We start from the raw sequence: 14,188 nt of genomic DNA on the forward strand, positions 1-14,188 counted from the left end.
TTTTTGGGGGGGGGTGGGGGGGTGGGGGAACCAACAAAACACAGCAGGATAATATTAGCCTAGACAAACCACTGTGCCAGTGCAAATATATTGCTTTTGCTACTCAGATGAGCTCAGACATCTGCAAGAAGCACCTGAAACAATGCCAACATTTTCAGGACTTGAATAATTCAGAGCTTGCCATTCAAGTTATGCTCTCAAGAGCCATCTTCTTTCCATGGTGGCAGGGAGAATTCTACCTTTTCCACTTTGAAATGGTTCAACCAGGACAGTTAAGAGATTTCACAAAGTGGAGATACTAACTCATAGTTGGGAGAGGAAAAAAGGACATGGATGCACACACCTTCAAAAAGTACGATTTCCTTCGGGTGCAAGTAAAGTTTAGGTGTACAGATAAGATGGGTAGATCCTAAATCCCTGAAGCAAACTAGTCTGTGAAGACAAAAATCAGTTAAACAGATAGTATCCACAAGCCTTTGTTCATCAGTGTATGAAAACATGCTTTGCAATTAAGTGTTAGCATGTTAACAGTTTAAAACACAGTAGACTGTTGTTCATTTGACCGAATTCGAGTATCTGTTCATACGTGGTTTGAGACAGTATTTTAACTGACCTGAACTAGATTTTACTCTAAAAAATACAGACTGGTTTTTGCTTATTAGTTACCATCCTGCTTAACAAAATTGCAAGATAAAACCACTGGAAAAAACAGAAGCTGAGGTAGTAAAAACTCAAAATGTTAAAAGCAGTCCTGAGTTTAGGTTCTCCACTTGCCAACTTAAGTCACAGTTAAGAGTCTGTCCTATGCACCTAGCACTTCCCTTGCCTTGCAGGTATGTACCCGCAGCCTCAGGAGCGGCACTATTTTGCATATACTTACATTAAAGTAGTACCTATTTGGGGTGTTTGAAGACCTAAGCCCATTAAAGGATTTTTTTTTTTTTTTAAATCAATTGAGACAGATACAAACACTCCTGAGTTTGGTGTAGTGTACCTAGGTATCTCAGGGACCTTCTCTTAAAATCGAAGATTCAAGTTAAGCACTTCAACAAATGATCACAGTTCAGCCATAAACACAGCAACATTTTTGCTTCGCATGCTACAGCAGAAACTTTATTCAGTTCATTCTGAAAATATTTGCAACCAAAATTTATTTTTGTAAACTCACAGAAATAAGCTTTAACATATAGGCTGTATACAACTCAAATACAGGTAATACTTTCAGCAATAACTTACAGATACAAACTAATGATAAACTACAATTTCACAAAGAATTGTAAACATTTTGCACAATTGTCAGTCCTTTCTTTTAGGCAAAGTGCTCTTTTGATGACAAATAAATTAACACACACATAGAACTAGAGTGGACTACTTCCAGACAATACAAAAAAAAAGTGTTTAATAAGGCTTGTAAACAATGTAATAGTTATTTATGCAGAATCCATAAAAGTGTCTTGCAGGCTAAATATTCTTACGTACCTGGGCAGCAAAAATGATCTTGAAAATGCTTTAAATGTTAAATAAAAAGTTAACATTAATATCTTTCCAATTATACTTTTAATACACAATAAATGACTTAAGGTTACATCCTTAACAGTTTATATCCCTGACAGAAAGGAATTAGGTGTGACTTATTGGCAGTTGTGTCATTGAATGGGGTAGCAAAGGCTGGAGTCCAAGAGCTGTAGGTGAATGAGCTACAAAAACAGAAATATTTGCTGGTCAAGTTCAGAGGTAGAAAAAGATTTAAGCTAGTAAATCCCATTACCATTGGGTAACAGCAGTTCACTGGTCCCAACCACTGCAGTATGCTGTTTTCCCTAGCCCGGCATTCACACTCTTCTTCCCACAGCCCACCTCACACCACTGCTTTCGTGAAAAATAAGCTCCGGCCACACATGTGGCTCAGAGTCTAGCTCTCCCACAACCTTCAGTCTCTCCTAATCACATATATGAGCCAAAGTTGTTGACTTCTGGGTCATAAGACATGCAATGGCTGAAACAGTTTTGACCACCAGACTCCCCCCACCATGTGTTACTGAGGGAAGCTTAAGTTTTCAGTGAAGCTGATGGATTGAGTATACCTATAATCCTTGGGGTAAGAGCCAGCAAGTGGATGGTAAACAGTTTTCATTAAAATTATATATTATTACAAACGTGGCACAGGTGTTTAAACAAAGTGTTTGATTTCTTATTACTAGTATTCGTAGTTTGGAGGAAGCACAAGAAGTGGCCTTCATCATACCCAGATCTCCAGCTATGCTCTTACAGTGAAGGGCTACTGCTCGAAGAGGCACAGTTCTTAATGAGGTGTACAGTATTAAGATATTCTATAAAGAAATACTACAAATTAAAAATCCATTAAGTTTCTTTAATCAGTACTTGGTAAACTGTTCCTGCTACAGTCAACAGAGATTTTGCTTGGATACACAAAGTTGTTATACCTACCATCCATATAGCTGTGTAGAGCAGTTAACATAGTCCCATCCTGGGGTACGTATGCAGAGTATGCCATTTCTTCTAACATGGGTGGAGACAGCCTGGAGGGCTGAACTGCTGTGACAGGAGCAGTAGATGAATGATTAGGACTAACATGTTTCTTATGGCGTGCTCTGCAATTTTGAAACCACACCTGAAAAGAGGGGAAAAAAATATATATCATGTTGACAGATTGCATTCTGTTTCAATATTAGCATAATAAAAGCCTCAGAGTTCTAACTTCAGCTGAATTCAGTAAATTAGTTGGGCCTTTAACATAACAATAACAGTCCAAACTAAGAAGTAGTCATTATAAGACTACATGGTGCCTCAAACAAGCGTGGTCAAGTCAGGAAAGCTTCTGCAGCGAACAGCAGCCCATGGGCATGGTGAGGGGCTGCACAGCTCCCAGGGCAGGCATCCCGCCAGGCTGAGCAACGGCATCCGCAGCTCCGCACCGCTGCTTAGGCTGCTGCCCCAGGCAGGTAGTGGGACACAGCCACCTCCTCCGTGCCTGGACACTACTGACAGCGAAGCAGGTTTTTCACAGGATACCCATTTTCTGTTTCATATTGAGAATTGTGCAAGCTTCTATTTTTCTGGTTATTTTTGATCGCAGCTGCCAGATACCTAATTTTCTGTAGAAACACTCTGTCGATCTTCCAGGCTAGAATGAGCCAAAGGAACGGCAAACTTATTTTTATTCGTATAAACATATAAATGTATAATTTATGTTCTATAAAAACTCGTATTTGTGTATGAAAAGAGCATGCTTATAATGTTTGCTGAGATGCACCTTCAAGCAAAGATGCTAAGTTTGTGTTTCTCTCAGTTTTGGATGGTATGGGTATATATTTTAACTCCACTCTGTAGAATAGGTCACTAGACGGTCCCTTACTCCTAATGTGTTATACCACAAGCCATTTTCAGAAAGAGTGCAGGTCTTAAGAAGAGGCTATTACAGTCAGAAATTTATATTCAGAAGAGTGCTAATTTCTACACTATTTAGGCCGAGAAGTTTCTTCCTGGAATATTATTAATCCTCCACACAAAGTGCAAGAGGAATACAGCAAGTTTTCCAAATTACCATGTTTGTTCTAGACCTCTTCCCAGCTAAGGATGTCATCTGAAGTGATGATAAAACTGCCAGATTAGCTCTTTTTCTGTCTCAGAATAACTACATGGAGAAAACTGTCATTAAGCATTTGCAATGGATGAGTACCAGACTTTGTTAGTCAAAAAACTCAGCTGTTACCTGTATAACACGCCTGCTTAAGCCTGTTCTTTCTGCCAGTTTCTGAAGTGTTTGTGCATCTGGATTGTTGTCCTGAGCAAACTGTGCTTGCATAACCTGAAAAGGCAAGATAAGAGATGGCAGTTTTTTGTGTGCAGTCTGCAAAGCAGCATTAGAGACTCCTCTCAGACTGTGGTCGTACTGCTTGCCTGGTTTTAGGAAACTTAATCACTAGTCCCCAGACAGTCCCCAACGCATTATGGAAAAATCCCCCAGAGCCAAAATACAAGCCCCTTTCTATGAACTGAGACATTTACCAGAAATGAAAGAAATCAATTCTGCTTGGCAGTAGTAAAAAAAAATGGAGGAGGTGCTCTGTTACAATTGCATTAAAAGGACTGTGGGAGAAAATTCCCTGCAAAGCAATTTGAACATGCTTGATAAAGAATTTGTCTATAGCAGCAGACCACAGCACACAGCATAAGGAAGGAATGAACTTTTATCCACCTCTCTGAACTTGTCAATTGCTATCTGCATCTTGCATTATATGGAGCAACTCAACCCTCTTCTCAGCTGCATGGCGGATGCAGACAACTGGGAAGCACTTTGTGCCTCATTTTCCTTTAACCGACCTGAGGAACACAGAGGCTCCATCTCAGCTGACCAGTACTACGTAATAGTTTGGTTACACTCATCAATTTACAGAAAATTGAAGTGAACGCTTGTCATTAGGATACAATTCACTGGTTTTTTTTTTTTAGGAAGTAGATGTCAACTTGGCCTGAATACTGAACAGTTTTAGAGCCTGTAAGAGTTTACCTTATTTAAGGAAGTAAGGTTTCATGGATTTCTGCAGGGTATCTTCAGCAACTTAGTAAACTGTAGTCTCTCATTTCTGAATTTTGTCCCTCCATGGACTGCAAATTCTGCCTGGCTTCATCTTTGAAGATTCAGACTACTTCTGTCCACATTCAGAAATGCTGAAGTTATTTACTTTCCTACTGTTTCATACAGAGACATCAAAAACCATGGGCATCCTTTTGCCAAGTACTTCATGAGGTGTGTTACTACATGCTGCCACTCTGACAATCACTTATGCCTCCGATGCGTCTCTTGCTGGAGTGAAGTCTCATACCAGCATCAAGGACAGGTAGAGACAGGTGCACTGAGCAGACAGCAAGTGTCATTAAATAACAAGAGGCCCCAAGATCTCAAATACCTGCTGAAGTAGGTTACAATCTATTTAAAACAGGAAAAGAGGGAAACATGGAAGTTTTGTTGACAGCAAATGGGAAGAAGCCCTGATTACAGTTCCTGCTCTGATGGCTGAGCCTATCTCCCATTCAACTACCGCTGGAGAAGAAAGTACCCTTTTGCAAAAGTTTGAGCTTGATGTCCAGAGCCTTTGCCCTGTACCCTTGTCAGATTATTGCTAACATGCTTGTTTTGCATTAACAACGCATTCTGCCTCCAGTCATGGCTGAAATACCAAACCAAGCTTTGAACAGCCACATGCCATGTTATATTGCACTGCTTAAATGCCTTAAATTCAAAGGCACATTATTAACTGAAAGCAGCAATGCATAGCTAGGGTTAGGTAGAAAGCCACAGCTTCCTTCACACTACAGGTTGAAACCTCTAAACCTGGTCTCACCACTACCCCTTTCATGGGGAGCTGGCCCTAGTCATGATGGTTTTCCCCTAGAAAGCTAATTTAAGTGAAGTGGTGATCCAGAAGGTGAAATAACTCATATTTGAGGCAGTCCAGCACTAACTCTTGCCAAAGTAGCGACAAGACATGAAGCCTTGAAAGCGGAGCAGATACAGACAATCCCCCTCCCTCTCCTTTCAGGGCAGGCTTGACCCTGCAGGAGGGGTTTTAATTTGGTACTTGCAGACTTCCTAGCTCCCACTTCCCTTACACCTGACCATGGAAAGGAACAGAACCAGTGGCTGAGCTAGTATAAAGGGATACTGGAAAAAACATACTTCAATAACACATGTTCAAGAACAAATTGGACAGTACAAGAATTGCTGCCAAGTCCTTCAAATGCACTTTCCCTGTATTTCACTCCACCCAGCTCTATGAAGAAAGTGGATTTTTTTTCCCCCCCTTAAAGTGTGCAGCATTAAATATTGAAGCTAGGTCTTGAAATACTACACCAAGACTATAATGACTTTATATTTATATTTTTAACAGGCAAAGCTCAAAGACACTTTGAGGAAATCAGCACGTGAATCATTTTGCAAGGGCTGGGAGAAGACAAGGAAGGAAAGTAAAGATGAGTCCCCGTTGATAGTCTCTCTCCCTGGTGTACAGAGGTATAAGCCAATTCTATAAAATATGATTTTAAAAGCAAGTATTGAGGAGAACCGTCTTCAGAGGAAAAAGGACGATGAAGAAATAAATGCACAACTATTCCCCGTCTTCTCTATAAGCCAAAGCAAAACAAGAAAGTCACTCATGGGAGTCAACCTGTGTTCGCATGAATATAAACAGGTACCCACGATACTTACCTGTTTTGAGAACAGAGTCTTTTGCAGCCCTTATTGTGCATTACAAAAGAATTCAAACCTCCATCCTGTTAACGTCTTGAAGTCATATACAGCACCCATCTTTAGTACAACTCTTCACATTACATAATTCTAAAAATATTTTGTCTTTATTATGTGTAGCGATGTAAATGCCTGATTAAATAGATTTCATCGAGCAATCAAAATAGAACAACCTTTTTGTTTCCACTCTGCAGAATTACTGGCTGCCCCCAGGGAAATAAAAAGCTTGAAGAGTAACTATTTCATATTAAACTGCTGAAGCTAACAAACAATTCCAGAAACATGCTGTGTCTTGATAGTTTATGAAATAGTTTAAAGCATGCAAGCTTTTTCTTCCCCCCCGCCCCCGACATGCATCCGATTTCCTATCGGTTCAGCACTTACGTCCTGAATAAACCTGAACTACGCAAGTTTTTAGCACTGTCTCTACCTGGAGTTGATCTGCTGTGAAGCTGGTCCGAGCTCTTTTTGCTGGTTTAGGATGATTAACATCTTGTTCTGTTAGTAATGCTCCTTCCACACTAATCCCATTACCTGGAGCATTAAAAAGAAAACAACGCCGTCTGCTAAACATTCAAAACAATGTTATCCGTAAGTCAGACTGTCCTCCAAACAATAACTGACAGTACTTGGACAGCTGAATTTCAACTTTAAGAGAGTCATATTCTGTTCAAAGTTAAATTGACCTGGCACCATTACACATTACACCCAGGTGACTCCCTTGCAGGTGAGGGAAGGAATAGATCCAGCATGATATTTTATAAACTAGATACGCTCTTGCTTTCTTTTCCTTAGGATAGAAAGCAAATTATACAAACTTAAAAAAAATTAAAACATCAAATAACGCGCACATTATTTTAATGCGAGAACCTGTGCTTCCAGCCTCAGTAAAGCTTGGTAATTGCCTCTGAATAAGGACGATGAAATAAAACCCAACAATTTAATTAAAACTAAACCACAAACAGTCCTTAACAAAAGCAGTAGGTTACCGTTTTCGACTTCTCTTTTCAGATTGTCCAGCATGCAGTCGTAATGTACTCTACAAAGGACTTTCTCTTCAACCAAAGCAAATTCCTCTCCAGTAGAAAGCTGTCTTTTGCAGGAGAAGCATGCAAAGCACGCCAAGTGGTATACATTTCCTTTAGCCCTTCGGACCCAGTCAGTAGAATGAATGTGCCTCCCACAGCGGGAGCAGCGGGTGCCATACCGCCTGCAAAAACAAAGGCAACAGGAGGCTGAAGGCACAGACGCTCACCGTCTTGGACTACAGGGTGACTCCAGGAGGGTTCGAGGCGACCAGGATGTGGCAGCGCATCCGAGACCTGAGGCAAGTAGGCTGACCACAAGGGATAAGGGGACAGCATAATTGTGGTTTTATTGCACCAAAAATCAGCAAGTGTGCATTTGATAGCTTAAGGCAAGATCACTACTGAACTACAGAAGTTAGTATTTTCATAGGGTGAAGAGTAAAATTGAAACATCTTAACTGCTACGTGAATTCGCAACTCTTCATCTTTCCTTTTACAATGATAATTACTCTTAAAAGCTGTGAGTGGGAGATGGAAACAGCTGACTGTGTGTTCAAAATTCTCCCAATTATTCAAATGTATTTCTCATTATTCTAGTGGCAGTCTGAGTTATTATATTTAGCTACATCATCCTTGACTAATCATTCAGTCCCCTTCAGCAGAAGAAGGGGGAAAACCTGTATCCTCATAGTTATTTCCTTAATTACCATCACATTATGATTTTAAAAGAAATTCAAATATCTGCAAGTATTTACATTATTACAGTAGAATGTTTCTCTTTGAAGAGGAAACTAGCCACCAAGATATGTTGATAAGAATTTGTCCTGAAAAACTTTGCAGACTCACAAGTTTTTTTGAAGGCCCAAAAAATGTTGTTTTTCCAGAAGTTCACAGTATTCAGCCTGTCCACTCCCTCTCTTTTCAGTGTCAAAACGACTAGCTGGACATAATCTAGTCACCTCACAGGTGAGAATCCCATAAAGAGTTTGGTCTGGGGAAGCACTAGCAATTACACCAGAATTAACAACAAAATTTTTTTTGCTACTTTCTGGACCAAAGATGTATCATGTGTACTTTCAATGCCAGCACAAGTAAATTAATATTTTCCTTAGAGGATTAGACCTTAATCTTGATGAATGCTTCATGTCCTAAATCAAATTGATCACAGAAGTGTATAACTGCTGAAAGCTTCTTTTAAAGGTCACGGGATTTATTCTGGGTTGTTTCTGTAGTTCCCTAAGTCTCATACCAGCAGAGTGCTAGTCTGAAGAGAATATCATCTCAACCCGACCTTGTATTCTCAGTCAATATTACCCAAGGACGATTCTTTGCACGTATGATAGCTTTACAACCTTACTGTGGCAGGGACTGACTTACTTCTGCCCACCAGCCCCTTGTGTACAGAAGTCAGTTATTGTATAAATGCAGCAGCTATGCATAACAATGGAGGGGCAGAGGGGGAGACTTAGGAAGCAGTTACATTACGGAGACTGGGGCTTTCCCCAGTCCCTCTGCAAGAAATGTCAGAATTTAACTACTGAAAATAAGCCTAGCAAACAAAAACCAAAAGAGGCTAAACGTGCGTTTTTGTTGCAGCTTAAGTGAAAAACAACAAGCAAGCATACCATGTTACCTAATAAAATTCTATTCCTGTATGATATACCTGAAATAATCAAGTTTGCAGAAGATATCTTTATCTTTGATGTAACAGCTGGTATGCCTTCCTAGAGATGTTCTGCAAACACTGCATGAGAGACAGCGCACATGCCAGCAGAGGTCATTTACCTGCAAACACACAAAAGAGAAATACCCCTCAACATTTAGGCTATCAATATTCTATTGCATATTCACAAAAAAATATTTTTTCCATCCATACAGACAAGGCCAAAAATTACAGGTACCGTGATTCATGGAGAATTTATCATTTTTCCTATAGAACTGCATGCACATTAAGGGTTAGTTAATTTAATGGAGGTCTTCAGAATAAGCTTTCATGGTTTTGTAATTAAAAGCACCAGAAGAGGAAGCAAGAGATTCAAATTCCACGTAGATATTTTGTGCCCAGTTCTGTTCTCATAGCATTAGAGTAACAGAGCAAGTTTTGGCCTCACATGACCTTGGGAAGGCAGCTAACTTACATACTTTTATTTCCCGGTCTGTAAAACATCCTGCCTAACAAAGAACAAACTTTGCAAAGTGATTTGAAATTTTAAAATGCAAGTATCGAAGGGAAACAAAAAAGTGTCTGTCAAATAGAAACATACCATAAACCACATCTTCATTTGCCAGGTTTCTGTTATAGCCAAGTCAGTGAACAGAGTGCGAGTTTCAAAATACTAGCACTTGTTTTAACAGCAAATTCAACCATTCTTTGACATGTAATATCCATAGTGAAACTAGACAGAGTCATGGAAAGCAGCAGAAGTTAGCAGTGCTGAAAACTCTCATATAATTCGGGGGCAAATAAATTGAGGACAATTATTTTCATTTCTTCATTCCTGTAAAGAGAACTCTCTTGTCGTGCAGACATTGTGCATCACATGTCAGCTAAATAACTTAAATAATTTCAAAACCCAAGACTCCCAGTGACCATAGAAATTAAGTAATAACCTTCTGGATAATCCCATGCTGCATAGGAGAAATTCTGTAAACCAAACAATGACTAAGTTTAGATTTTTTTTTTATTATTTTCTGAGCCATTTTCTCATCTCATACCAAACAGCGTATATATTGCCTGTGGCAAAGCAGCAGATTTAAGATAATCCAGGATATGCCTTTCATCAGAACACTGCCAGGCAAACCACAGAAAAAGTGAGGTATTGACTCCAACACTCATGTTGGAATCACCCGTTTCAGTCATTCTTCAGGTTATACCATTACAGTTTGCAGTTGCCCAACGCTCTCCCAGCTCTCATCCTTGTTGGCAGCCGTCCTCCCGTACACTGACAAATTTACACCACAATATAATGTGAAACTGTTGATAACAGCTGTCACCAACTCGATCTTCCCAAGCATTTCTTAAAGCGGTTGGCACTGCAGGCAGGCGCAGGGCAGCAGTGCTTGGGCCAGACCAAGCCCGCTCAGCAGTCCCCCCGCACGACCCTGGCGGGGGCCCGCACCAGGAGCCCCGGCGCAGGCAAGAGGAGCCTGCACACAGCCAGGCTGCTGGCGCACAGCTCTGTGAAGCGGGGGCTGACATCCCAGCCGCACAAAGCTCACCTCGCTGCCTGCTCTTCAGAGGCTCACGCTCTTCCACAGAGCAGGACATCAATGGCTTTGAGAGTTGTCCCATCTGATGTCGTCCATCTACATTCTTACTGATTAATTTACAGTGCTGAAGTTGGAAGACCCACTGCTGATGATCAGCAAGATACCAGTTCACCAGCACAGATTCCTTTCTCTCTCAGTACCGAAAGCAGTGACAGCTAACTTAAACGCAAAGCTAAATCATTTAGAGATCTGCTCCAAGCCACATTATCCCAGTTGTTCAGACAGGAGACAGCAACTGTGAGCAAGAGAGCTACCAAAATGTCACTGGAGTTAATGAGACTAGAAGCAAGTTCAAGTTAGCTCTGCTCCCAGTCCTTCCACACTATTCATGCGCAAGCCCAGCCTGCTGCAAAGGTGGCTGGGATTTACTAGAACAAAAAGTATAAGGCAGCTCCCGCACACCTGTGCCTACCCTACCCTAAATGAAGACCAACCCAGCATGCATGTTCCTTTGACCTCCTCACCCCAACTGAGATCTAAGCAAAAGATCTAATAAGAACATTAAGATGTCTTCAGCAGTGTTACCGACTTTCACTTTGCAGGATATACAATGGCTTTATTTAAGGCTGCATCTAATGGAATCAAGTGACTTCTAGCATGATTGTCCAATCTCACTTTTGAAAGGAGAGAGGGCAGAAGTCTGATCCAGGATACTTTTAATGGCTGTAATACAGAAGGAAAATAGCACGCACACACACCCCCAACCACACTGACATTTTATGTTTACAAGTCACATGGTTTTGTTTGGTTTTAAACAATCTTACTCAGTCCTGAATGCGAAGGCTAGCAAAACTACCCTGCAATCACACAGCTTCTTTTAGACATTACTAGATCACCTTTTACAGAATAACTCACTTCCACGTTTCTCAAGAGGCACTTTTTTTTGCTTTGAGGTTCACGATATCGCACTAAAAGATTTATTTTATCTAATAACAAACGGGTCACACCACCACCGCTTAACCAGGAGCGTAAAGCACAGCAAGGAGGTTATCCATGTTCTGAACCATTAGGTTTCTTCCCCGCTCTCTCCTACAGCGCATCAAGAACATACAGTCCCAGCGCAGGAAAGCGTTAGCCAAACCATAAACAGCAATGCAGTTTTCCTCTAAAATTGAAAGCTTTCCTCTAAGCCCTGAATCTCGCAGCCGAGCACACAACTCGCTTCGTACTTCGGCGCACCCCCGTTTCTGCGGTAGCTCCGCTCGCCGTTGCGGGCGGGCGGGCAGGGGAGTAAGCCACGGCGGTGGCACGGCCACCGACAGCTCGAGCAACGGCGGCGCGGGGAAGCGAGGCGTCCCGGGAGGGGGCAAGTTTCTCCCTCGGAGCTCGCCGAGCCCGGCTCCCCGCGGCTCACCCACCGCGGGCTCTCCCCCAGGGCAGCCCGGGCGCCAGCCGCCGCTGCGGGCCGGGCGGACGGCGCCGTGCGAGCGGGCCGGTCCCGCGGCCGGGGCCGCCGTGCCACGTCGGTGGGGAGAGGCTGCCGCCGGCCCCGGCCCCGCCGCCCCCGGCCGGGCGCTCTTACCTTCAGCAGGTACTTGTCCACGATCTCCAGGCCGCAGCTGCTGCACACGCACTTGCTGGGGGCGCAGCCGGAGCCCGAGGCCATGGACCGCGGCGAGGAGGAGGGCGACAGGGCGGCGGAGGAAGAGCAGGAGTCCTCGTCGGCCGCTGCGGGGCTCGCCTGCGGGGGAGCGCACGGGAGACGGCGGTCAGCGCCCGGCATCGCCCGGGAGAAGGCGGGGAGCTCCGCGCCGGCCCGGCCCGCCGGCACCTGCGGGGCCCCGCCGGGGCGCGCCGCGGCGGGAGCCGGCGTCGCTCGGCGGGGCCGAGCGGGAGGGCCGCGCCCGGGGCCGCCGGGCTCGAGCGGGGAGCGGCGGAGCCGCGAGGCGACGGGAGCGGCGGCCGCCCCGCACCGGGCACCGGCGCCGCGCTGGCCCCGCGCCGCCCCCTCCTCTCCCGCCCCGGTGCCCCCGCTCGACGCCCCGCACACCTTCTCCGAGGGGCCGCCGAGCGCGGGAAGGTCCTTGTCCTCCAGCCTGCAGACAAACATCGGGTCGCTCTTCCAATACATGGCACTGCCCTACCGCATACCAGCTCCGCGGCGGGGGCGCGGCGAGGCGGCTCCGGGGACCCCGCGCCAGGTCTCTGCTCTCAGCGCCTGCAGGAAAAAAGTTTTGTTTTCAAGTGGGTGGACCCCGCCGCGCGGGGACCTGCCTCGCTGGCCTCACCTCCTGCGCAAAACCCGCCTTCTGAGAGCATGGCGGGATCGCTGTCTCCGCCAGCGAGCCCGCGCCGGGTTTCGTGCGGGAGGGGGGCGGAGGGACCCCAACAACAATAAAAATAATTATTAAAAAAGCAACGGGAAAAAAAAAAGGAGGATCCCCCCCCCCCCCGCCCCGTTTGTCTTCATCGTCTGCCACAGCTTCCCCCCGCCACCCCAGTCTAAACAAAGATTCCAGTTATATCCCTGTTATTAGCAAAGCAGGCAAATACGACGGAAAGCGAGAGTACGCGTGAATGGGAAAGGTTTCTCCGTGCTACTGAAACCCAAAGCCCGAGCGTATTCCTGTAGCCTAAACTCACAACTCCTCCATCTGCTGCTGCTCTTGCTCGCGCCTCCGAGATGCCGAGATAAAACCTTTCTCGTTAAGCTAAAACCCGAGCATCTGAGCTGCCCAAAGGCCGTAGCGTTACTCCGCTTCTGAAATCAAGCCTGACAGACCGCGGATATTGCTAATTAGCACCAGCGTCTTCGGTCGCGCCGTGGACAGAGGGTGCTCGGGGCTGGCTGCCCACGGCTCCCCGGGAAAGCGGAAAACTTCCTTCAGCGGAGGGGGGCCGTGGGCGACGGGCACGCTTTTTCCACGGTTACTAACCTTGCCCGCAGAGTTCCCTCAAACCAAATGCTGCTGGTGTTTTCGGGACATTTCAGGAGAAAAAAGCAACAGCTTGTCCATCGCAGGTGAGGTAAATAACCGGGGTGTCTGCTTCTCTGCACGTATTTAACTAGCCAGGTGTTTTTAATTAAACTTGTCGTTATGTTTCCATCTTCCCGCCCCCCCCCCACCCCCTTGTTTCTGCTCCGCCTGACGATAGATGCAGGACATGCTGCAGAGGCCTCACTAAAACAAACGGAGGGACTTGCCCGTATGCTTAGAAATACGATAAGTTTGACAAAAGGGAATTCTGCTTTTGAGAAGCTATACGAAAGGAGAAGCCCCGTGTTCTTCTCCCCCTAAAAATGATGATCGCTGTTTCAAATCCCAGGACCCGATTCTGCAGGACTGTAACTGAACGAGCGGCGGTGCCGAGCCCCGGGAAATCCGGGACGTTCCCGGTCGGTCACTCGTTTGCCCAGTGCTAAAACCGATCTAACCCTGCACAGAATCTCGCTTAAGTTTAGTCCTAATGTCCCTAACAGCCGCTGCCACAGCGAGGCAAGTAGTGGTTTGGGGTTTTTTTTTTTCTGGTTGCGGTGAGGCTCGGGGCACGGCGCGGCGAGCGAGCGGGGGCGGCGGGCCGGAGCCCCGCCGGGGGACGCCGCCGGCCCCTGGGCGCCCCGGCCCGCCCCCCGCGCTGGCCTGGAGGCGGCTTTCGGGCGTCCCCTCGGTGGGCTCGGCCC

General features: G+C 45.2%; 1 protein-coding gene across 1 annotated transcript; it reads right to left on the reverse strand.

Moving 5' to 3' along the window:
- Nucleotides 1-919: 919 nt before the first annotated feature.
- On the reverse strand, nucleotides 920-13,383 carry LHX8 (LIM homeobox 8). Its single transcript, XM_064454822.1, has 8 exons — nucleotides 12,557-13,383; nucleotides 12,089-12,247; nucleotides 8,960-9,081; nucleotides 7,258-7,478; nucleotides 6,699-6,802; nucleotides 3,734-3,829; nucleotides 2,449-2,632; nucleotides 920-1,697 (listed from the first exon to the last, which is right to left on the reverse strand). Exons 1-8 carry the CDS (start codon nucleotides 12,635-12,637, stop codon nucleotides 1,621-1,623), a joined length of 1,044 nt encoding a protein of 347 aa, XP_064310892.1. The 5' UTR covers nucleotides 12,638-13,383; the 3' UTR covers nucleotides 920-1,620.
- Nucleotides 13,384-14,188: the final 805 nt, after the last annotated feature.

The sequence above is a fragment of the Phalacrocorax carbo genome, chromosome 6 (assembly GCF_963921805.1).
Source record: "Phalacrocorax carbo chromosome 6, bPhaCar2.1, whole genome shotgun sequence".
Taxonomy (NCBI): domain Eukaryota; kingdom Metazoa; phylum Chordata; class Aves; order Suliformes; family Phalacrocoracidae; genus Phalacrocorax; species Phalacrocorax carbo.

Coding starts and splice junctions, on each gene's coding strand:
- LHX8 (XM_064454822.1), bottom strand. CDS start 12,637: ATGTATTGGAAGAGCGACCCGATGTTTGTCTGCAGGCTGGAGGACAAG. Junction 9,082..12,088: donor TGGACAAGTACCTGCTGAAG/GTAAGAGCGCCC, acceptor GTGTGTTTGCAG/GTAAATGACCTCTGCTGGCA. Junction 2,633..3,733: donor TAAGCAGGCGTGTTATACAG/GTAACAGCTGAG, acceptor CCCTCTTTTCAG/GTGTGGTTTCAAAATTGCAG.